Genomic DNA, 26,442 nt, shown 5'->3' on the forward strand with positions numbered 1-26,442 from the left:
TCACTGACTGAGTGCTCGCTCCCCATCCTCCTCCTCCCAGCTGTCATCAGTCTTGCCGGCCATTCCTATTGGCTGCAGCATCTGGCCCACGTTGTTGTATCCAAACCAATAGGGAGGGTCATCACTGCTGTGCTCCCAGTGCTGCACACGTGGCTGCAGCCTCAAGGCCGCCAGCCTGATGGAAGACATATGTGCATTTATCACAAACACCCTCCCACTGCAGTGCACCAGAGGCACAGGCTGCATGCATGTATAAGTTCAATTAAGTTAAGTTCAAAATGCATTGTTTTGCACACAGTATCAGTGTGTGTTGCATACCTTGAGATGCCGCTGCAGTAAGCCATTGTGATGGAGCGGAGGGGAGGGCAGTTCCTCTCAAGGTATCGCAACGTGCGGTCGGTGAGAAGCACACAGCCGCTCACATTTAGCTCTCGCAGGTAGTGCAGCCCAGATGTCAGGTACTGCATCGCTACATCTGTCATCTGGAATGAAGGTGGAATGGGTAAAACGTGGCACAGAATAAAATGGGATGGGGAGGGGAGGGGTGAGCACAGATTAGAAGGCATTCTGAAGATTCACTGAACTGACACTTTAAAGAACTTAAAACTGATGTGTTTATGTGTTTTACCTTGGGACAACCAGACATTCGTAGTGTGACTAAACCTCTGCAGTAGAAGGAGAGAAGTTTGATGGCCTGGTCAGACAGCGCTACACAGTGAGACACATCGAGGTGTTCCAGACCTTTCACTTGCTTGCAGAACGTCTTCGAGAAAAATACGTAAATGGCGATTGGAATAACATGAAAGAGGGATGATCAAACAAGAGAAGGCATGTCTTTGTTCTCATTGCACTCCAGTCCCATGGTCATTAACCCTGTTGTTGTTGTTTGACATATGTTCATGACTCATAAAGTTTTTTTTATAAAGGACTCCCACCACTCCAGCAATGTACTGTTTGTGTTGCTGCGGTCAGGCAAACTCCTACGCCGCCACAAAGCCACCACAGAGACGCTCAGTTTTCCCTAAATCTATTGGAGCTCTGAACAAGGCTGTCTTTAACCTGTAATTACCATAGAGTTGGGTAATTACCCACTACACCAACAGCACCTTTTTGCTTGCTTGTTTTGGACACATTTGTGCATATGTTTATGAAATTTGTACAGTTTTTTGATAGCATCTAGCTGAGGATTGCCATAGCTCACAATATTTACTGCAGTATTTGCACTAATACTTTGGTCATCCTTCTGCTGCATGAAATGTACTGTATATTACGTATGTTTGGTGGCTAATAATCCCTGCCAGATTTTGTCCAAAGTGTGCAGGAGAGCTATGAAACCCAATTGGGCTCAAAAAAGGTATATAAATATATAAAAAATAACCGTTTGTCCTTTGAAAAATTGTAAACTAAAGGAAGAGACATTCAATAAAGAACAATAATAAAAGAAAAACTGTCTGGCAGGAATCACTGTTCATATATTATGAGTGCATGACAAATAAAGTCTTTGAATCTCAAATCTTGGCTTCATGTCCGACCTTTCACATTTACAGCCTTGCTCTGGAATACAAGTGCTAAATGCCAAAACGCATAACTGTAAAGCCAAATGAACACAGTTCTGTAAAATATACAAATTACTCACATGGAAAGTCAATATTATAGAATTGTACCTCTATGCCAGTGTCAGTGATATTGACACACTCAGCAAGAACCATCTTCTTCAAGTGAATTCTTTCCAGCGCACTCAGTCCCTAAACATGCAAATAAAGTCTTCACTAACAAGGCAATATTTTACAGTGATAATTATTTTCAATCAGGTGTTTGCAGTGCACTGTACACACAGACAGAGTACCTGATCCTGGATATTACATCCGCTGATGTCAAGAGAGGTGATGGAGCTGCCACTCAGCCACTCCAGGGCACTGTCACTCAGACTCTCACAATAACTAACATTGAGCTGGTACAGCTTAGACAACCTGGTGAATTGGTCCCATGCACGCACACACACACACACACACACACACAGCACTCAGTATCTTTGCAAAGCAGACCATGGTGCGAGGAGTGTGTGTGTGCGTTTGCAGACAAATACCTCTGGGCAATCCTCTTGACAGAGATGTCATTGATGCGGCTGCAGTGACTCACGTTCAGATCTCGCAATTTAGTTGCTGAGGCGCCTTCAGTCAAGTAGCGCATCCCCACATCTCCTACCCTGAAACGTTCATTTGAACACATACATTTGAAAATAATTACAACAAAGACAGGTATCTTATTTATCATTCACGGTGCAATAGAATAAAAAGGCTGCGGACAGTTAAACAGTCAATGTTATAATATGCATTGACAAAACACCTGCACAGAGTATGAGCACACATACCTGCTGCAATATGAGATGTCCAGGTACTGCAGGTTCTTCAGGGTGCTCATGGATTTGAGGCTGGCGTCAGTGGTCCTGGGACAGTCTGCGGCATGGAGCCTACGCAGGCCCTGTGAGCTACGACAAAGGGCCTTCCAACTGACATCCGTCACACGGTCATTGCCTGGCGCAGAAACAGGTAGTAGGAATGAATCAACATCAAGTCTCTTCATGGTATTGATTAAAAATGCTGAGTTTCAATATGACTGAGATATCTGCCATTTAGCTTTATTCCACTTCTGTAGCGGCTGTGCATTCTGTGGCTGCAGTTTAGCCGTCCCTGCAGCCACTTGAGAACATTACAGCAAAATTATTATATCGATAGTTTTTAAATAATTTGGTGTGAGGTTTGTGAACAGACATGCTCTATATAATATAAACATTAATACAGACCAGGCACCATTTGAATAGTATTTTACTAGAGCAGGATGTCCCTCCTTGAAATAGCATCAATTATGATATCCTACTCAATCAGCTGTTATAGTCACTCTGATGGTGCACAGTGCTGGATAATGAATAGTGTTTCATTTCATTTTCTTTACCTTGGAAATTGTGATCTTTATGAATGCTGCAGCACAAAAAACGTTTTCTTTTTTTACATACATACATTATCAACTTATCAACATTATCAACACATATTTATTGACTTTAACTTAACCAGGCAATTCGTTGTGCCAGTTGTTTATGGCTGGAGGTGGTTCTGTTTCATGCATGTGGACTAGAGACATGAGCTACTTTGGAGGGAAAATACATATGCCTATATTACATAACATGATACAATTCAAAGAGTATGCACGCGCGCACGCACACACACATACCTTACACACAAGCTCTGTTCTAGATGGTGTGTCTGAAGGCCACCAGCGCACGCAAGAGAAGTTAGGGTACTTTTACCCTTTTAAAACAAAGGACCATGCCGGTCAAAATGATGATACTTCTACTGAGGGGAAATGATGAAGGCACACTCCAACACTGTCTCACCCTCTGTGCTGAATATTCTCAGTTTGGCCACTTCAGCGATGGCTTTGAACGCATCGTCTGACAGATGAGGAGTGTTTAGCAGGGAGACAGCAGACAAATAGCGGCACTTGGCAACCAGTGCCTGTTGAAAAAGATAAGATTCAGATTCACTTTTTTTGTCTGTTCGTATTTTAATTAACACATTCTTTCCAAGGAGGCAATATCAGCTCTATTCTAGTCTATCTCCGTTGAACATTCCAGAGTGGATACATTATGCATGTTTATGTGAGAACATACTTAACCACTTAAAGGAGTAGTTCACCCCCAAAATGACTTTTTTTCTATAGATTAGTCACGCCATGGAGATTCAAGTTCAATAATATTTTTTAGGTTTTTGTCACATTCCTAAGACAAAAATGTGATAACAATAAATGTACCCCCATTCGTTCCGGATGGGGACCCGTTTCGAAACGGGTCCCCATCTGGAATCAATGGGGGTACATTTACTCGAATCAAATTTTTGTCTTAGGAATGTGACAAAAACCAAAAAATATTATTGAACTCTACTCTCCATGGCGTGACTAATCAATAGAAAAAAAGTAATTTTGGGGGTGAACTACTCCTTTAAGCCCTAAATACTTCGTTGTACAGGAGAATACAGTTTATGCGTGTATATTTATTCATGTGGTTATGGATACATTATAGGTGTTTTAGGTGAGAACATCCTTACCATGACACATTTATCTGACAGGGTGGGCATATCATTGATCACAATATGTCTGAGTGAAGGGCATCCAGCAGAGATATATCTGAAACCATCCTCCGTCATCTGGGGGAAAAGAGGAAACCAGGCAAGAATGTGGTGTGTGTATATGTTGGAATCTAAACCATTTCTCTGAACTTACAGTTTGTCTTTATTTCATCATTCTTTATCATGGCCAGCAGAGTGAAACCACACCACCTGGAAAAAAACCAACACTCACTCCAGGGAGGATATATGTTTATAAAGGTTGCGGTGGAGTGGATGTGTGAGATGTTATGTAGTGTGCACGTGCATGGTGGGTGGGTGGGTCAGGGTTTGGTGTGTAAGCTAAGCCCTCCTCCTTGGCTACAGTCCCCTTTTCTCTCTCTCTCTCTCTCTCTCTCTCTCTCTCTCTCTCTCTCTCTCTCTCTCTCTCTCTCTCTCTCTCTCTCTGCACAATCTTCCAGAGCTCTGACTAAACAGAGTTTGAGCACCGTACAGGCACTGACCTGTGTACAGTAAGAGACCAGAGAAGGCCTAACCAGTCCAAGTAGAGGCGAGTGACTCAACTTATCCCAGGGAAACTGAAAGCTCAGCTTGTGGTAAAGGCAAAAAAAAAAAAAAAAAAGGGACCTGACAGCTGAAACCCAGTGGAGAGCATAAATATACAGTATAAGACGAAGAGGAGCAGTCCCACTGACCTGAGTACAGCCGGAGAGGTCGAGGTGGACGAGATTGTGACATCCCTTCCCTGTGGCAAGGTACTGTAAGCCTTTATCAGTAAATCGGTAGCAGTAGGCCAGACTCAGGTACTGCAAGCTGAGACAGCTCCTAGAAATCCAGCTATTTCATTAGTAATACAGTAAAATCAAAGAAAATGGTTTAATATGTTTTCGGGGAAAGATATTTTAGATGGGAATGTACTCTGGAAGAGAAGAGGTGTATCTATAAAGGAATCTCTTTGAGAATGAAAAGGTTATCACATTTTTGTCCTGTAATTAAAATGTCCCTGAAAACCCCTTTGGAGAGCATTAAGAATGATTATGAAAGAGACCCATACGAGAAAAGAAATAGTGCAGATATGCATTGTTAGGAGACTATTTACACATTTTAATTCAATTCTAATTCCCTGGGAAAAAGAGATAACATGGCTCTCTCAATGATGACAGTGGTCTGCTATTGTAGTGCACCCTCACTTTCGTTGTCGAGTCGTACTGTAGATCAAATCCTTTTAACCACTTAAGCCGTATTTTACACTACATCGTACGATGGTGTCGTGTGAAACGTTTCGCTAGGTTCGGAAATGTTTGAATATGTTTGACATGCCCAAAATAGGGACGCCAGGTTCAAAGTGGTTAATCACTTGACTATTATGACAGCAAGCATTACAGTTTCTGACATACATGAAATACAAGTTGGCAGTGGGCTGCGCCTTGGGGAAAGTCTTTTTCTGGGAACACCACAGCAGGAGGCCAATGAAAAGGGGCAATTAGGTTCACTCGGTTCAGTTACGTGGGCTTGGAGACAATTGAAAAATAACAAAACCAAAACGTCCTAAAAATAGGGTTGGCATAGGTTGGCAATGAGGCCTAATGTCAGATCCGTAAAGTTGCAGAGGTTTACCTGGACAGCTCTCTCAGACCTCTGTTCGTCACAGGTGTGCATGAGAGGTTCAGGTAGAGCAGGTTGGGACACCCTTCAAGAATTCTCTGGACCATCATATCCTATAAGACAACAACAAGGCATGGAAGTCACACATGTGCTGTAAAACCAATGGTAAATGTAATGGGTACAAAGGTTCATTACATTGGAAGAACTCATATCCCTGGCACCTACTGTACATATACTGTATACTGTGAAGTTTTTAACTATACCAACCTGTTGTACATAGAACACACTGTGAAATTGTTTACAAAAAGTTATAGTACAGTAGCTACTAAGGAAACATAATGTCATGGGTGTATACAATATACCAAACATTATGCACATGTACAGCTGAAGATGCTTTTTACATTCTCTTTGCTCTTTTGCCTTTTGCACTCTCTTTCTTTACTAAGCCATTATTACTTATTACTTATTATTTTATCTTTAGATGTGTTGTGTTTTTGCTGTTTTTATATATATACCACTGCATTGTCTGAAAGGAAGCCGAACAAAAACAAGTTTTACTCTTATGTACCTGTACAAAAGACGTAACAAAGTACAACCTTGAACCTTGGCATCTATTGAGTGCTATAAAAATGAATTGTAAATTAATCTGGAAACTCATTGTAAATTATGCAGTTCCAGCGTACCAAGAGCCATTTCACATGTGGTCGTAATTTGATTGTAATGGGGGGGAAATGTACTGAATCACCAAGCATAAACAGGCAGGATTATGTGATTATCCAGGCAATGGAGAAGAAGGAAGGGAAATGTGCGCATTGTAGCTCAGCTCCCAGTAGAACATTTATTCAAATTTTGAAAACATTTTACAGTGTGCAAACTTCCTTCGTTCTTCTAAAATGTACATATTGTTGTTCAGCACCGGAAACGTTTTTATTGGGATGTATTTGTGCGTCCCTTTGAACTCTATAATCCAGGCATTGTCAGTGTGTGCAGTGATTCACTGTCTTACAGTGATATTGGAGCATTCTGAGAGGTTGAGGTCCTGTAGATTTCTGCACTCACCTATGACAGAGTAAGAGGAAGAAATAGGGAGAGAGAACAAGAAGCAGAGAGTGAGAGTGGGATTATTATTAATACTTTTAAGTATGAAATATTGTCTGTTAGTGGTATAGCACATGACAATGTAATACATTTAGCTTCAGAGCTATGATTTAGTGCTCTAAAATGTCCTTCCAGGTCAGATGTTAAGGAATGCAGCCTTGCACTTTTTAGGCCGCACATCAAAGCAATGCGTGCTTTCTGGAACTTTGTGTGTCTTATATAACATGCTGTCTCCAGCAGCAGCAGCAGCAGCTGTGTCTCATCAACAATAACACTGCTAACCCGTGACCCCCTTTGCTTCTGTTTCCAAGGTTATTTTCCTAACCGTCCTTTCCAACATCTCCAGCTCTTCCCATTGAAAAGAGAATAGCAGCTGACCTCAGAATGCACATGAAACCCCCCTTCTTGGCGCTCTTTTTCCTCCTCCTGCTTCCTGCATCCGCCCAGATGAAAAGAGGGGGGAGGGGCAGAGGGCTCAAAGGAGCCAGGCATGGCCTCGCCAGAGACAGGTAAAATCTTCTTACGACAGAGCATAAATTAGATTACTGTGTAGGAGTTTACTCTTGAGTCTGAATCTAGTTTTAACAACTATTGTAAGAAATGTTTTTTCTTTCCACATCATGACAGGGTAAGAGGTAGTGGGCGCCATGGCAGGTCAGGCCCAACCAGACACGGGTCGGCTGCCTGCTCGGAGTCCAGGGACTCCACAGGTGTCTTTGTGGACTGCCAGGGTCGACGCATTGCCGCCATCCCCGCCTCGGGCAACTGGTCCGAGAAACCCAGCCACCTGCTTTTAGCCCGCAACCGGATAAGGGTCCTCCACGACGGGGCCTTTGTTGGCTACGAGGGCTTGAAGAGCCTTGACCTGCAGCAGAACCACATCTCTGTGGTGGAGGAAGGGGCCTTCCAGGGCCTGACCCACCTCACCACCCTGCTGATGCAGCACAACAGACTGACCACACTCAGCGAGGAGGCCCTCCTCCCCATGCCCAGCCTGCGCTACCTCCGCCTCTACGATAATCCCTGGAATTGTCTCTGCACGATGGACAGTCTCATACGCACCCTGCAGGTCCCAAGCAACCGCAACCTAGCAAATCATGCCAGGTGAATGATTCAGTCTACTTCTTACAGACAGCAATCTATTGGTCAGATTCTACCGGGAAACATGTCCTTTAAAGGATCGTACTGGTGGTCTAGCTGGCATGGTTAGCCCATTGACTATGACTCATGGCATATTTTACATTACTGCCAACCCTTTTCCGAAGCATACTGTGGTTAGTGATTTGAAGTGTGTCTGAAAATAGTCCCTCTAGAAAATATGATTTATGAACTACATTAAAACATCCACAACTTAATCTTGCAAATTGCGCACAATTTGCGCAATTATGTTAACCAAAACTGACTTGATTATTCAGGAATGTTTTGCCACGTTTAATGACTATGAATTAAAAGTAAACTAACAGAATCTAAAAATAAACCATTTAAGGGTCTATGGTCTACAATATGCTGTATGTCGAAGTTGTGAATAGACAATGAAATTACCCATATGGTCCTTTAAGATGAGTGCTTTGGAAATATGTATTGCAAACTATCCAGCATCCCATTTTCCTCTTGTATCACACGATTTCCTTGAGTATCTTATGAGATGACACAAGGATGACACTGATGAAACCGTGACTGATTACTGTTTCATCTCCCAGGTGCGCAGAGCCTCTCAGGCTGAAAAGCAGGAAGCTGAAGCAGGTCGACCCAGAGCTTCTGTGCCGGGAGTCAGACCCCGCAAACAGCCCCCAGGGTGATGAAAACGAGCCTGTGTTGGGACCTCTGGACCCCCTTCCAATTCCAATCCGGACCAAGCCAGATGCCACCACCTCCTGCCACACATACCTCTTCCCCCGACCACGTCTGGACTGCAGGAACAGAGGTTGGTTCGCAAGCAGCAGTGTAATGTACATGCATTAGTGGGCAGGTGTTGAACATGTGTTTGATATGCAACAGAGGGTTTAGAAAATACTTCTTTTGGGCTCTGTTCCACGAAGCGCGTATGTACATGATTAAATATCCCACCAGTCACCCCAGTGGAATGACAAACCCTCCACTTCTTTTAGAGGATCGTCGGAGCCAGACTCAGAGTTGGCAGAGAAAGACAGTCTGTTTGACAGCAGTTTCCAATTTACTGCTATGAGGCGTCTTCCTTCATTTGATAACGATCAATCACACTTTATAGTACAGTATTTGAAATAAAACAGAGGATTTTTCTCTTCTTTTCTATAAAAACGATAAACAAGCTAATGGTCAAATAAAGTTCTTGCCAGCATGTGAAGTGCATCTGGGAAAACTACTAACCTGCCTAACTTGATCTACTTCATTGCTATCATTTTAAAATATATATAAATATGATATAATCTATAATATTGGCTGAGGGCCTGGATGTAAGTATGCAAGGTATGGGGGCAGAGCTTGAATCTGGCCCAGTGCCAGTTTTCCAGTTGCTGTTCTTGCCAAAGGGCTTAAGGGGGATGTCAAACTTTGATGTCCTGATCTGTCTTCAAAACAGCTTGTCCCAACAACACTGTCATGATACAGATGAAAATGTAACAATGCTACGCAATAAATATTAAAACACCAGATTCACAAAATCAACTCAGTAGTGTGATCGCTTTCCCTCTCTCTGTCTTCTCTCCAGGTCTAATCGAGGTTCCTACAGGTATCCCAGATGATATTGTTGAAATGGACCTGTCCCATAATAACATCAATCACCTCAGGGCCAGAGATTTCCAGGAAGCCAGGAGTCTGAGGACACTCAACCTCAGCAACAACAACCTGACGCGCATTGACACAGGTATGCATGTTTGAGTGCACATGTGTGTGTGTGTGTGTGTGTGTGTGTGTGTGTGTGTGTGTGTGTGTGTGTGTGTGTGTGTGTGTGTGTGTGTGTGTGCACAGCTGCGCACGCTCTCGGGTTCCCCTTCGAGGAGGGAGAGAGGAAGGGAAGGAGAGAGGTGGAATAGAGTTCAGTACAATAACCTATGTTTCTATTCATAAGTTACTATCAATACCTCCACCGGCTGTCAGTCTGTCCGTCACGTCACACTTTTCCCTGACTCATATCTCCGCCACCGTTGCCCCGATCAATGCCAAACTTTGCACGCACACAAACCACAACCTTCTAGCGCCACCATGAGGCCGATTCTTGCAAAACACATTTTTGGACACTGATCCTACAGATTTTGCCTTAAAATCACGCAAAGCAGTACACAGTATCTCTACAGTCATGTCATCAACATGCATCTGTCCCATCTAGCGCCACCATCAGGCCGATTTTTGCAAAACACATTTTTGGACACTGCTCCTACAGATTTTGCCCTAAAATCACGCAAAGCGGTACACAGTATCTCTAAAGTCATGTTATCAACATGGATCTGTCCCATTTCCCATATTCCCTCCTGATTTCCTACCATTGCCTTCTAAAGTTTTTATGTATGCGACCTGACGGACGCTTATCTCCCGATTAGGGAGTCTTACTGGTACTGTAAAATATACTGTGTTTGAAAAGCATTGTCTTTTCAAATTGACTAAAACAAAGACTCTCAACATGTGATGCACGAGTACATGCCAGAACTCATGGGAGGTTTCTGGGAAGGAATGTCTCAAAGTGACAGATCAGTGAAAAACATATGTTTACAGTTACAATTAAAAAGAGAACTGTAATGATCTATATCATATGGATTGCTTCAAGATTTACTCACAGTGGATTGTCTGAACTCCAGGTATACTGTATAGTAATGATTTTGATTGTATATACAGTAATGATTTTTCTGCCAAAAAAAACTACTTGGATGAGAAAGTTGAGGAAAACATCCACAAACCACGAGACCTATGGAAGCTATTTAAAACCCAGCTAGGCTGTGGTGCTAAACTCAGATCCATAGCCAGCAACATATCCATCCAAACTCCCATAACCCTCCTCACGGATAGTCTTGATGTAGCCAAAAATCTCAACATCTACTTCACCTCCATGGCCAAAAATCTGGTCAATAAACTGCCCGCTCCATCTGGACTGTTTGGTGTTAGGCACATCTTGAAATTCTACAGGAACCTTGGGGTATGCAAAGACAACTTTAAACTTGCCACGGTGTCAACTGATGAAGTGTTTAAAAAACTGCGCACCCTACCTCAATTCAAGGCCGCTGGCCATGATAAAATTGCCCCCAAATTTCTCATAGACTCAGCTGCCACCATTGCCCCAATCATTACCCATATTATTAATCTATCTATCAAGCAGGGTTATGTCCCCCAGGACTTCAAATTAGCCAAGGTAACCCCCCTGCACAAAAAAGGCAGTAAACTTGACCCTGGCAACTACAGGCCAATCACAATCCTTAGTTCCATCTCTAAGGTAATGGAAAGAATTGTCTATGAACAGGTGGCTAAATATCTTGAAGAGAATAAACTGATCTACGAGTTCCAGTCTGGCTTCAGAGAGTCCCATTCCACAGATACATGCCTCATCTATTTGAATGATTACATCAAACGTGAAATTCACGATGGCAAATATTGTGGCATGGTCATGCTGGACCTCCAGAAGGCATTTGACACCGTCGATCATTCTATTCTGATCGAAAAACTCAAAGCTATTGGTCTTGATAGCACAGCAGTGAGATGGATGCACTCTTACTTGGTGGGGAGGGAACAGATGGTGGAAGTCAACGGAACCCTGTCCCCCCCCCTCCCAGTAAACTGTGGAGTACCTCAAGGGAGTATACTAGGACCACTGTTGTTCTTAATATACGTAAACGACATGTCATCTGCTTGTGACTACAATCTGTTTCTGTTCGCGGATGACTCGGCTCTCCTAGTCTCAGGCAGAGACATTTTGCAGGTTGAAAAGGCCCTTAACTGTGAACTTAACAAGATCTGCACCTGGCTCAATGACAACAGACTCTCAATTCACCTAGGCAAAACTGAATGTATCCTCTTTGGATCTAGTCAGAAACTTAGCCTAGTTGAGAACTTCACAATTAAAGTAGGTGACACTGTGATAGAAAGAAAAAACCACATCTGCTACCTGGGTTGCATCCTGGAGGCTAACCTATCCAGTGAAAAAATGACCACCAAGGTAATCAATAAAGTCAATCAACGAATTCGCTTCTTGCAAAGAGTTGCCCCACTGATCAATATTAAATCCCGAAAGACACTAGGAGGTGCTCTTATTGGGCCCCTCATTGATTACGGAGTCCTTGTCTGGTATCGCGACGCCCCAGCTGCCTTAAAGCTAAAGCTCCAAACAGCCCAAAACAAACTAATTAGGGTTGTGCTTGGTCTCCCTCCTCTGACCCACCTTACCGAGCATCACCACGAAAGCGTGGGGTGGCTCAAAGTAGCTGACAGAGTACAGCATCTTGCAATGGGCCTGGTGTACAAGATACACTACACCTCCAAGATTCCCATGTACCTGACTAACTACTTCTTAAAGGTCAAGGATGTTCACGATCATAACACCAGAGGCAGCTCCACTAATCATCATCAGCGTAGATTTAACACTAAACAAGGCGCTAACTCGTTCTCCTGCTATACCATCAACATGTGGAACGCCCTTCCACAAGCCCTAAAGGAGAGCAAATCCCTAGCCTCCTTCAAAATTGGTATGAAAAGTCACCTTCAGACAGCAGCTACCCGTGACTTGTAAATAGACTAAGCCCCCATGCTCCCCCCCCCCCTTTTTCTTTGTATTCTGCCTTTTGTATTTGATGTTATGCTTTTGAAACTGATATTATCCTAGATAAAGTACTATGTTCTATCCGTCTGTCTTTCAATGTTATATGAGATACTTAAAGTGTGGTTCCTGTGGAAATAAGCCTCGGCTTTCTAGGATCTCCTTTTAGTTGACCTTGTACCAGTGATTTGTACTGTCATGAAACTGTACTTTTTTCTATTGCAAACTTCTAATAAATTCTTCAATCAATCAATCAATTGTATACAGTAATGATTTTGACTGAGATGGGGGTATAAAAGGGACAAGGACAGAATTAATTTGCAGGTGTGACTCATGTTGCGTCAACCACACTGGTTAGACTGACACAATATGTCCAGTATATGGGCATTCACAGATATGGGCTTAATATTGATGGGCATAAAAGGGATTATATTAGTGTGGTTGCCCTGACAGGGCATCATCTGGGAATCAGATGTAGAGGACAGCTCCATGTATGGATATCCAGGGTTTGATGAGGTCAGTGTCGTGATCTTCATTCATAAATGGATATCCAGGTGATGATAGTCAACCGTAGCAGTCTTAATTTGCAAATAAATTGCCATTTGTCATCTCATATTGGCATTGCCAAATATGTGCTTAATATTGATGACATCAGGGACCTCCATGCTCTGACATGTTAGTGGGACTTGATAGAGACATGTGTGTGCCTTTCTAAATTAACTCAAATCAATTAAATGTACCATAGGCTGACTCTAATCAAGTTATAGAAACATGGATGATCAGTAGGAACATGATGCACCTCAGCTCAAATTTGAGTGTCATAGCAAAGGGTGTGAATACTTATGCACATGTGATTTTGTATGTTTCCTTTTTTAATAAATTTGCACGAAAAAAATTGTAATTATCGGGTATAGTGTGGAGAATTTTGAGTAAATAAAATGAATTTATTAAAACTTTGAATAAGGCTGTAACATAACACAATGTCAATAAGAAGGGGTGAATAATTTTGCAAGGCACTGTATATACCCTGTACTCATGCTTACTCCTCTATTTTCAATTGTCCTCTACACCAGGCTCCCTGTCCGGCCTCCTGCATCTGCGTGATTTAGACCTGTCTGAAAACAGTCTGCACTATTTCCAGTATGGGGTTCTAGAAGATCTTTACTTCCTGTCAAATCTCAAGTTGGGAGGAAACCCCTGGGTGTGTGACTACAGGTGGGTTCCACTGCTTATAAAGTATCCATTGAGCTTGGTATGACACAATTACAAACACATAATGAAAACAATATATCATGATATTTGCAGCATTCACTACATGGTGTACTGGCTGCGCCTGCACCCAGTAGTGTCCCACTCTGGCCTGCTGTGCCGCTCCCCCGTTGAGTATGCTGGTGAGAGTGTGGAGGAATATGTGCATTCCTACAACAGAGAGTGCCCCAAGGACAGACAACGCGGCCAGACGGACCAAAGTGAGACAGACCCTGAACTCTGGGACACGCCTAATGAAGCGCTGGGGGGTTTGGAGGAAGACCTGGAGCCGGGTCACTTGAGAACGCCCCAGAAGTACCAGATCATCAGGCTATGATCAACTATGAACTTAAAAAGGCTCTTCATTTTCCTTTTTCACATTGCACGGAAAAGCAGTCTGTATCAGATGGAGAAACTAACTTTTTCAGTATTTTTGTGTTGTATTTTTCATAAAAATATTAAGAAGAATATATAAACTTTTGTACTCTTAGATGATGAGATGATATTTTAGTGTGTTTTCTTTTTGAATATCATATAGGTACAGTGCCAGAATGCGCTTACTGATGCATGAAAAGCTGGTCCACTTTAAAGATGTGCATCCACGCATGTTGAGATGGATCACAAATGGCCGGTACTGCTGTAGAACCTGTTTCACTATGACGTCTGTTATCCAGTCTTTCTCCACGGAGAAGTTGATCTGCAAGGCCCGAAATGTACAAATTATTCAAATGACAAACAATAGAAAATGTAAATCTAATTTAAATACTACAAGTATGATACAGACCCGACTCCACAGTGAGCCTGACTGAATGACAGCTTTCCACGTGCAACACACTTCAGCACAGTTCATCTGGTCTTTCAAGTCAAGACACTGAAAGACCTGAAGAAAAATAGACATGCAGCATGTTTAGAAATACTGAGAGGCTACGAGTGATACTGTAAGTGGAGGTATACGTTTTGGAATGCTTTGCACATTAGTAAAAGAGGATATCCTGCTGATTTTCATTATTTCTCCACAAGACTGAACCCAACAGTCAACAGTATACTATACATCCAAAAAACGTTTATGTTAGAAGTATATCGTCACTGTCGGGCAGAAACCTTGTATCTCCAAGTTTCAAATGTGTATGTTTTTTCGCGAAGTAAAGCCCTGCTTCATCAGACAAGGCCGTCACACAAAAGTAGTGAAAACAGCCAATCTACAAGCACACAACGCCTCGCTTGTAGATCGGCTGTTTTCACTAGTTTAGTTCATTTTTAAAACAAATGGTTTTGGACATACAAGTTTTCCACCCGACAACAACGATATTAGAGTCTAGACTACAGATCCATCTAAAACAATTAGAATATTGTGTAAAAAAGCATGCAGATGCCCTAGCACGCCAAATCATAACTAACTGCAAAAACTCAGAAACTTCCTACTGGACTTCAAGCAACTCAGGTTGACAGGTTGACATTTCTCAATTAAAAATCCTTGTTTTGAGTGGTCTTGTGTAATATTGTAATATTTTGAGATATGGATTTTTGAGATTCATGGGCTGTATGCCATAAGAATTCAAAATGTAAACAAAAAAAGGATGGGAATATTTCACTGCATGCACCATGTATCTAGAATATATGAAAGTTGCAATTTTTGAATTATATTACAGAAGAAAATTTACTTTTACACAATATTAGTTTTTTTAGACGGACCTGTATATCCACCAAGAAAGTACACTACACATCAGAGCCTGAGGTAGTGCATGTAGAATTAGAATCAACGTTATTGGCACATCACAGGTTTACATGTGTAAATAAATAGATGACATTCTTTTTTGTATAAAGACTTGTGGAGCTGCTAAACATTTGCAGTCCATATGCCTGGAAAACCCAGTCCAGATGAGTGGATGGTCCCTTGGGAATGTCTGGCTAGCCTTAAGGGCACCTAGCCACCAATAACAAAAAGGGCTGGGCTGATTGGCCCCTCAGCCACCGCCCTGCAGTACCCACTGCATGCAGTGCCCTGCCAACTCCATGGGTACAAAGAGCCATTTTCTCTCTCCAAACATAGTAATAGTAAAGGGATATTCATTAGGAGAGGTGTTTAATGAAAACAGCAGAAGAGTCAGTGACATGACAAAATGACTATGCCAGAACATTGTAAACCCACTGAAACAAACATGTTGTTAAGACAGACTGGTGTAACAAGACTCTTTGAAGGTACAAACTCTCTGGAATGTTAAACATACTGGAAGAAATTAAGTATAATTCCCCTGGAAGTGGCCACAATCAAGCAGTGTAATCAGATATTTGTTTCATCTTTGTCCTTAAACAACCCTGCAAACAATCATCAACAGATCAACAGATGAGTCAACCAACAAGCCTTTGAAAGCAATCGTAAAGCTGCAGTTTATAGAAAGTATGCACAACAAACTCTGAAACAGAAACTCTGAAACAAGTACTGCTTCATAAACACAGCCTTTACTATAATGCAAGGGTCTTCAACAGGGGGTCCGGGACCCCTAGGTGCTCCTCAGAGTTACTACACGGGGTCCTCCAAATCTTTGAGTGATATATATATATATATTAGGGCTGGGATGCGATTAAAAAATGTAATCTAATTAATTACAGGCTCTGTGATTAATTAATCGCAATTAATCGCATTTTAATCGCACATCGATATTTGACCCGAGAAGCATTTTTTTTCAAGTAAAACACATTTTGTTGTACGAGTGAATCAAAAAGTGAGTTTTTTAAATCTAAATTTTGCATCCACTGGGCCAAGCAAAGCGCTCTGATTGGCTACTTCTCCCTTTGCGTTTGTTGTCTCTTCTTGGTTGGTGCATCGCTATGATTGATATGCCCGAAACTGAAGGTTCTGTGGTGCAAAAACTAAGTGCGATTAAAATGAGTTAATTTTTTTAATCGCGTTAATTTTCTGTAATTAATTAATCGCAATTAATCAGTTAAAGTCCCAGCCTTAATATATATATATATATTTTTTTATATTAACCACTTGAACCCAAGTGTCCATATTCTGAGAACTTTACCCACAAATAGAAGATCTACAAGCTCAAGAAATTCACAATTCCTCGCAGCTGGCAAAGAGCTTTAGTGTATTGGGGAAAAGGAGCAGACTAATTCAGAGTGAAAGGTCAAGTTTATTAAGTACTTGACAGTTCAAGTTGTTAAATATCTGAAAACAAATTGGCATGAATCCAACATACACTGATTTGATAATTGTGCTGTCAAACAATTAAACTATATGGAATCTATGAACAGGTTGTGGGGGTCCCTGCTTCATCTATTTCTCAAATGGGTCCTTGGCCTGAAAAAGTTCGAAGACCCCTGATATAATGGTTAATAGACCATAATGGACCATGATAGACTACAACAACTGTCAAATTGAAATACAAGGCACAATCCGCACAGTCAACAATACTGGCATTATGTACAAATTCATAGTTTGTTGAGAACAATATCAAGAAGCTCCCAGGTCCCTCAAAATGCAGAGACTCCCTCTGCTATTATTGCAAGATATGGCAGGGGTCACGAAGCATCGCTCTACAACTCAATGTTGCTGAAGAAATACACCACCACTAGTGCACTGAAAACGGTATATGGGAAAGAGATATTGGAACAACACTCACAGAACAAGAATGGGTCAACATACTACGTAACTCAAAGCACATGTCATGCAAAACTCGTACTAGGTTAATTCAGTTTAAAATTCTCAACAGAATATATTGGACCCCCTCTAAATTACACAAAGCAAAGCTTAAGAACGACCCAACATGCTGGAAGTGCCCGGGTGAAGGTACGTTGACCCATGTCTTATGGGAGTGTCCCGAGGTACAGGTCTTTTGGAGAGAAATACATGACTGTATTCAGAGAGTTGTCGATCAGCGTGTTCCATTTGATATTCGCCTAGGCTATTTATATTGGGAGATCCCTTTATTCTGAAAGATATAAGTCCCCCGGCATGTGTGGATTGGGTCCAAACAGCCATAATGCTGGTTAGGAGACTGCTGGTCCGACTATGGAAGTCAGGCCATGTACCATCTAGTCTAGATTGGCATAACTTACTATTAAGAACAGCATCATACGAACGGGTATCCTTCTCTATGAACCGCAATGTTGTAATCTGCCTGCCTTAACACAAGTTGTGTCTGTAATGTTAAGTGTCAGCCCCCTTGGGCTGGTGTACTGTTTTTTTAAGGAAAGAAAACACAATAAAATACTAATCACAAAAAAGAAATACAAGGCACATGGTGCATATTTTCAGCAATGTCCACTTGAAGTCTTGTGCAATACGTATGACCTAATGTATAAATGCTTAAGGCCTTGGGCTCAAGTAAACAGCACAGCTTTGAATCCATGTCCATCTCTGTGTGATTGAACCCATCTGTCTCATGGGAAATGAAAACAAATACAGTGGGTGTAGTAATAAGGGAAATGCGGGTGAGGGGATACCTTTAGCAAAAGCTTTCTTGGGAGCATTGAAAGTCCTTCCCGAGTCTGATGTTCGTGGCTGTCCGTTTCAAATAAATCCAACTCCAACAATTTCTGGTTGAGGACACACTTAACAAGCACAAGCAAAAACATATAATATACTATATATACACCATAAATTGAGAACTTCTACAAGGGCATATTGTATGAGAATGGTGTACCTCAAAGTACTCTTTCGTCTTCTTTGACTCCTGTACAATGTGGCACCATGAAACTATGATAGGTTTAAGGTGGACATGGCTTAAAACCCTTCTAAGCTTCTCGATGGCAGCTAGAAAAGAAATCCAAAACTGTGTTGGTCATTCCAAAAACTAGGCTATACATTGAATGAGATTGCAGTAGCATAGAATTCTGCCATAAATCTCTTACATTTTGGAGATTATGCCAAACTGTCTACCTACCAGCCTGTGATCTCTTGTGAAATTTTAGCCAGTTCACCCATTTCACGAGTGCTACCTTCTGCTGTTTCCTCTCATAGTGCCTCTGTGCTATCTCCATCTTCAGATCCAGCTCTAAGGCATCACTCTTCCTCTTGGCAGTGAGCCTCTTCCATCCTCTGTCCCTCCCACAAACAGAGCTCATTATTAATTCAGTCAACAGGAGGGCTGTTAACCTGTTGGGGAACTCAATTCGAATAGACAGGAATGATTGTTGGATAACGTGCAAGAATTAATAAATGTCACAGAATGATATCAAGGCAATTTCTCCTTTTATTAGAATTAGCGGTTTATATTTCCAAATAGTGTGCTTAGTAGCTGACAAGACTGTGACAGATAGTGACAAATAAGCCATGAGTGATATGGGTTTCCACACTGACAGCACAACAGACAGCAGAGGAGGTGAAAGGGAATCTGGAGGATAGAGTGACCACCCTAACCCTCCAAGCTTGTTAACCAGCAATCCAGAGACAATGCACTGAACTTTCATTCTCATGAGTCAAATTTCTACTCAGCATGATTGCTAGTTTAATCTCTCATAAATAATATAGTTTATAGCTTAACATGTACAGTTTTTGTTGGACCACTTTTTCTATTATGAAAGGCTACTTCAAAATGCTTTCAACTCTAATGATGAGGTAGTCCCAATAGCCCCCCCCCCCCCACACACACAAAAAAAGAAAGAAAAGAAAAACTAAATAAAGAATATTCACACATGATTTAGGCAGCTGTTGCTGTTGTGACATAATGGAAAAATGTAACATCAACTTATCAAACTTCCAAGAACTCTCAACGTCCAAGAAATATCCAAAAAACATAATTAGGCTATGCTTGTTGTGTCTGCAAATAAAGTATTTGTATGACAAATGAGGTATAAATGACAAGTTATGGCAAAAACATTTTACCATGTTTACTATCAGGACTAATCCTCATCTATTAAAATGCTGTGTGATGATGTCAACCTGACATGTCTGCCATGTTGTTTTGGTTCTGCTTAGGTACAACTTAATGGCCACCTGCGCTTTTGTAATTAGACTGATCTTCACACCCAGCCACAGCTGTCATTAATCAGCTGAGATCACAATCATCACAGCAAGCACTGGGTTGAGTTTTATTATCCTTGCTCATATTTTATCATTCCTCCCCTCACAGAGAGGCACATATTTCCTCTGAGGAATTAAATGTAGGAGTTAAGGCAACAGAAGGAAGACACAGGGACTAAGCCATGCAGTTCCAAGAGAAACTACTTTCAGATCAGGTAGAGGGATCAGTGTCTGAGCTGTAGTTGGAGTCTGGAGCTTGAGGGTGCTGGTGGGAGTGGGTGCTGTAGCTGAACTCATTAATATGGCACTTCCTTTTAGGTAAGTGGATGACAGTTTGATTCATGTGGCACATGTTGGCAAGAGTTTACATTTTTATTCTCAACCTGTATCATTTTTTCAGGGTTTCTTGGCTTTCTATTCTATTGTCATGGTGCTGCACTTGTTCACCTGTTCAAAAAAGTAGGAATTTCAGATTTGAACTTATTCACACTTACTCATTCCATTTATTTGAACAATAACATTCCATTTGATTATAAATAAGTATTATCTGTTTTTTTAGGATACAATATTGTACATGGATATCCTCTTGGTGGGGAAGACTCCAGCAGTAATGGGTGGGTGTATGCCCCTGAACAGTATCCTGAAGTATCTTCAAACGTCCCTGTCTTAGCTGAGCCAAGAGTTCAATCACTAGCTACACAGTCCCGCATCTTTGATTCTGCACAGAGAGCAAGGTTCCCCCATATCCCCGGGAAGGTGTTTAATCCACCTAGTCCCAGTGAACCGATGCCTGCTCAACGCAGATTCTCCCCAGAAGATAAATCAAAACAATACTATGAGAACCCCACTGAACCTGTGGTAGGAAAACCTGCACATGGAAGTACTAGTTATGAACAGCCCCTTCATGGTTTAAGCCAGCAACAGAAAACAAATGAAGATGGGATGGACATCCGTTTCCCAACAGTGAGAGACGTTAAACAATTTGTGGAATCGATGAAGAGCTCCTTCCTGAGGCCAGAAAGTACTGAGAATGTATATTTTCAAACAGCCCGGGACATGATGGAAAAGGAAAGACTTTTGAACACTCAAACAGCTAGTGAAATGTTCCAAGCGGGTGGTGGGCCTTATTCTAGTGAGGAAAACCCTGACCAAAATGAAGTCGTTCCAGAGCAGGACTGGAATGAACCTGCAAATATGGTGTCTCAAGAGAATGAATGGGGTGCCATCGACTACACACCAAGAGATAGCCTCTCTGTTGCGAGACCCCGAAGTTTCATCTCAACTCCACTTTCATTTAGTGGCGATGTTAGTGCCTCTGATGGTTTCAGCCTCCCTGGCCCTGCTAGTGAATCCTCTTTGGAATTTGTTTCTGAGTCAAATATCCAACAGCCAAACTATGCATCTCCTAGTATATCTGATGTAACTTCTCCTGCTCCCTCCAGCAGTTTTAAAAGCCAAAGTAAACAAATGGCTCCCCAGACAGAAAGCAATGCACCTCAAACTGGAAGTACTAGTTACGATATTCAACGGCCCCTTCATGGTTTAAGCCAGCAACAGAAAACAAATAAAGATGGGATGGACATCCGTTTCCCAACAGTGAGGGACTTTAAACAATTTGTGAAATCGATGAAGAGCTCCTTCCTGAGGCCAGAAAGTACTGAGAATGTATATTTTCAAAAAGCCCGGGACATGATAGAAAAGGAAAGACTTTTGAACACTCAAAAAGATAGTGAAACGTTCCAAGCTGGTGGTGGGCCTTATTCTAGTGAGGAAAACCATGAACAAAATGAAGTCGTTCCAGACTGGAATGAACCTGCGAATTTGGTGTCTGAAGAGAATGAATGGGGTGCCATCGACTACACGCCAAGAGAAAGCCTCTCTGTTGTGATCCCCCGAAGTTTCATCTCCGCTAGTGATTATGATACCCAACAACCGTTTGTCAGGCGGTCTGTAACTTATCCTGGACCACATTCAGCAAAAAGGGAATATGCTTCAAGTTATTACACAAGTAAACCGTTTGTCAGAGTGTCTGTATCTTATCCTAGTTCACATTCAAAAAAAGAGAAATACGGCTCAAGTTATTACGCAGGTTTTCCTAAAGATGGCTTGTCTAGCAGAAATATTGATGGTTTGAGCAATTTTGATCTCCAGTCAACAAGCTACGAGCTTTCTGCACAGAGACCAATTCTGTCTTCTACACAGGACCTTTCTTTTAGTGGTGATGTCAACAAATACCAGGGTAACACTTTGAGTGCCTCTGATGGTTTCAGCCACACTGCAAGTGAATCCTCTTTGGAATTTGGCTCAGAGTCAAATATCCAACAACCAAACAATGCATCTCCTAGTATATCTGATGTAACGTCTCCTGCTCCTGACAGCAGTTCTGTAACTTCTCCCGCTCCCTCCAGCAGTTCTGTAACTTCTCCCGCTCCCTCCAGCAGTTCTGTAACTTCTCCCGCTCCCTCCAGCAGTTCTGTAACTTCTCCCGCTCCCTCCAGCAGTTCTTTAACTTCTCCCGCTCCCTCCAGCAGTTTTACAAGCCAAAGCAAACAAATGGCTCCACTGACAGAAAGCAATGCACCTCAAACTGGCTACATCACCTCTGCAGAAAAGCCCTCATCCTCAAGTTATTCTGCTGACAAGAATCATCCGAGTTCTTATGGCAACCGTATTTATGTCAAAACGTACAGTAATCTCTCCATCCCATCTACACTGCCCAGGGTAAAGGGGAAAACAACCCCACCAGCTCAGAATTATCAATCCCCCCTGGACAAGGAGACAGTGGGTATGCAGTGGGACATGTCAAGTGGTTTTCATTCAAGCTCAGATCATTCAAGCTCAGAAAAGGCATCACCTCAGAGTAACAGTGGCTATGAGAGTTTTCCAACTCCTATTATTTCAGCTAATGAGCTAAATGTGTCAAAAATGGACAACAAGGTGGCTATCCTTAATCCCAGAAACTATGGAAGTTACCTATTAAATACAAATGTAGTCCATGGACGTTTCTCTGATCATGCTGATTCTCAGAAGAAAGTCTCATCTATAAACCAGCCAAACAATGCACACGTTGGCAACGTGTTGAATGTGAAACCAACTAACCCACTCTTCAGCCAGAGGGGCCAAGATGGCTACCTGGGTGACCAAAGAATCCATCCTGTTCATCCATCCATCACTACGGCACAGGAAATGGGTCAGCAGAAACCAGACACCTCACTGCAGAAACGCTTCGCCATCAGCCAGGAACCAAAATACATGACAAACACAATCGGTGTCCAGGAGCCTTTTTCTAGTGGCCTTCATTCTCCTCTGCGTGGGATCTCACCACAGGGAAGTGATGGCCATTTGAGTTTCAGCTCTCCTTTTTCAGCAGATACCCCGGAAGCACAACATGCTTTTTTAACCTCAGTTAAGCCTATCAAACAAGGTCCACATCCACAAATGCCCACTTATGTGGTAAAGTCCAGAAGCAACTATGCAAGGGGCAAAGTGTCTTATTCTCAAACCCACTACAGCCAAGCTCCTCTATCTGATAAGGCTACGAAAAATGGAATCCTGCCCTGGGGTCATCATAGAATTAACAGAAGATCCCATCATGTGATAGGATCTTAAAAGGTAATGTCTTTTAAACAGTTAATATAACCTAAGCTAAAGGTATGTACTGTAGTAACCCTCCTGAATACTTTTGTCTGTGAACACTGCTGACTATACCATTACTTAAAGCTGCAATCTGTAAGTTTCATATCATACCCGGGATTGGAACTAAAATCTATACTGCTCTTTCAAGACAGAATCCTTGCTTGGTCAGGGAATATATTACACGTATGAGTTCCAGGCAGTACTACTTGTCAACAAGTAGGTGTCCCATGACACCAGGGCCTATATTTATGTGATTTAAGTGTAGGGAACCGAACCCGATCTCCAAAACCACTGATTGTTACATTGTATTCACACACACATTCTGTAGTTGTACTGTATTCACATACAAATTGTTGTTAAAAAATAAAAATAAAATAAATAAATATGGATATAAATATGGATCACTGCATGTTTTGCTTTGGTTCTAAATGTAGACTTAAATGTAATGTGTTACAGTGATGGACATTGGACACCTTTGAACATTGAATATGTTTTATGTAAATGGCACAGTGATATGATTTGTTTGGAACTTATCATTTCAGCCACATAGGGAGTTTAGTAGGAATCTGTATCAAACTGAAAAATATGTCTATTAAAAAATTACACACACACACACACACACACACACACACACACACACACACACACACACACACACACACACACACACAGTATATAGCGCTATATCTAGTGTATTGCTTTTTTAAATATATATATATTTTTCTTTTAGGTCTGCTGAGCCGTCGATAGCCATCACATAAGACCTACTCTCCTTTTGTATTTAGGTAAGTATTGCCATGTTACAAATTACACATTTTGATATCTAGTTCTGAACATACTGTATTTGAGCCATGAATTAAATCTTTGAGCCATAACTAATATCTTTTGATTCTTTCAATAGGAGCTGTTGCTACATCTTCTGGAGTGAATATTGTGTAACTTGTCTTGTCTGTTCTAACAAACTAATCAATAAATTAATTGCAGATGGGGTTTTCAAATCCTCTGTCATGACTTTATCACTCAAACTTCAGTTTAGTGTAGAATGTTTGTAATCAAGGTCTGCATATGTTCCAGAAGCATTTGGACTGTGATACTGTTGTGTATTCATTGTCTATCCAAATTACTTTTGGGCACACATCAGTGGTGGGGATACAAAACACAATGGGAAATATTTGTAATTTGTTATAACTCAGATCAAAGCTGACAACAGTCTGAATGTTGACTTAGTAGTCATATATGCAAAGAGTTTGGAGCCAAAACGATGCCAATGTACAACTGCTTTTGGTGACACCCATCCTCATATTTTGTGAAAGAAGCAAAATTCACCAAGTTGTGAATCATGGGTCTGAACAGCTTTACTGCAGGCCTACCTGAAGCAAGAATTTACCACATGTCTTCTGTGACAGGAGTAGGCTTTCTCAAACAGATTATAGGGCAGCTAGAAGGGAATATGGAATAACATTGTAAAGGGCACCAAACAACCATTCTAGACAAAAAACATTTTATTTGAACGTCTGTCAGTTCTGGGATTTACACAGTAAAATCCCCAGTGTTAATTTACCTTAGCTTAGACTACCAATGGACATTTAACGGGTCCATTTCCATTTGTACACTCCCAGAGTTTTTTTCAGTGGAGTCTGCCTGCTTGCTGACAAGGGAAATTGAATTTTGACCTTCATGTCAAACCAGAAACGGGATCATGTCAAAGGTTGTGTCCAACCTATAGACACAGGATCTAAATGTCTCAATAGAAGAGCGAGGAGTCCAAATACAACCATTCCAATTGTATAAGTTATATTGTAGGCTATAACATGCTCTACCACACAGATTGGACAAAATACATAATAGGTCTTTAAATTAATAGGATTTTACTGTGTAAAGTTCATTGACTTGTGATTGCATGTAAGCCACTGATAGAACCATACTTTACCTCATCTTGCTCCTCAGTGATGGTGTCCACACTGCTTTTTGTCATGCATGTCATGTGTTCTGCATCATCAACAAACGTTTGCCTCAAAATAAGGTTAAAATAATGAATTACACAAATGTAAATCCTCTGACGTGATCTCTCTGCAAGACACCGTGTAAAGTGAGTACAGCTGATATTTGCAACAACATAAAATATAAACCTCAATCAGTAAACTGAAATAATGAATAAGAATTACAATCCTAAACCTGAACGTTCAGTCCCTTCATCAGTGCTTATTATGATAGCTTGAGAAAGTGGGCCACCAAGTGTCCAATTATGGAATTTCACATGTTACACCTACCAGTCAATGGAGTCCACATTCAGATGTCCCTGAAATGCCATAAGTTGACTTTCAAGAACACATAATGGGTCGTCGGGACAGGATAGAGAAGAAGCCGCCAATATGGTCTGTTGACACAGAAAGCACTAGTTGTTCTAGCGAGTTGACACAGACTGAGACCACATTTAGTTGACAGAACACAGAATATTGTAAACCAAAAAGTTGGCTAGTCATAATAACGTTACCTCGTATATCTGTGGCAAGGAGTGTTTCATTATGTACTCTCTCAGAGCAGACTCTGTGTTTTGTAAAGATGCCATTGCCATACATATCAGCATAAACAATGACAATTATTCAAACAGCCTAACTTTAGCCAAGTTGTTTTCAATGTATTCTCCTCCTCATAGTTTACCGTTGCCTGGTAACTACCTACCTAGTACCTAAAACCAAAGAAAACTCCAGGTTGGCCAACTAAAGACGTTCCAAGGGATATTTAGTCAAGTAGCACGCGGGACATATCAAAGCATAGGACAGGATTACTGTATTCTGGTTAAAAGTAACTAAATGCAATACGGTGCCTGTTCTGTTTAAAATAATGTACTTTCTTTGATACTTAAAAATATATGGTCCTCAGCGTGTGAACTTCACAGTGAACAAGATAATGCATGTTCACTGAACATGAATTGCATTGTACATTATCAGATTTAATGTTCTTTTTCAACTTATTGTTTATGCCCCAAAATGCCGGATATATACAAATATAAGACCTTAATTGTAGAATGCAATAATATCCGTGTATAC

At 41.4% G+C, this 26,442-nt stretch overlaps 2 protein-coding genes across 2 annotated transcripts; one reads left to right on the forward strand and one right to left on the reverse strand.

Moving 5' to 3' along the window:
* Positions 1-25,961, reverse strand: fbxl13 (F-box and leucine-rich repeat protein 13; the record flags this gene model as incomplete). Its single annotated transcript, XM_080736954.1, has 18 exons — positions 1-175; positions 319-482; positions 629-763; positions 1,665-1,745; positions 1,847-1,970; positions 2,087-2,206; positions 2,372-2,534; positions 3,392-3,512; positions 4,101-4,199; positions 4,814-4,943; positions 5,736-5,836; positions 6,730-6,782; positions 14,347-14,482; positions 14,570-14,665; positions 18,733-18,832; positions 22,117-22,278; positions 25,663-25,691; positions 25,887-25,961. 18 exons carry the CDS (start codon positions 25,959-25,961, stop codon positions 1-3), a joined length of 2,064 nt encoding a protein of 687 aa, XP_080593080.1.
* Positions 4,750-14,122, forward strand: LOC308294884 (leucine-rich repeat-containing protein 17-like; the record flags this gene model as incomplete). The annotated part of the gene is made up of 7 exons (XM_080737796.1): positions 4,750-4,873; positions 7,133-7,330; positions 7,449-7,925; positions 8,522-8,745; positions 9,508-9,663; positions 13,611-13,752; positions 13,843-14,122. Exons 2-7 carry the CDS (start codon positions 7,206-7,208, stop codon positions 14,120-14,122), a joined length of 1,404 nt encoding a protein of 467 aa, XP_080593922.1. The 5' UTR covers positions 4,750-4,873; positions 7,133-7,205.
* Positions 25,962-26,442: the final 481 nt, after the last annotated feature.

The sequence above is a fragment of the Nannobrachium achirus genome (genome assembly GCF_963921795.1).
Source record: "Nannobrachium achirus genome assembly, chromosome: 11".
Taxonomy (NCBI): Eukaryota; Metazoa; Chordata; class Actinopteri; order Myctophiformes; family Myctophidae; genus Nannobrachium; species Nannobrachium achirus.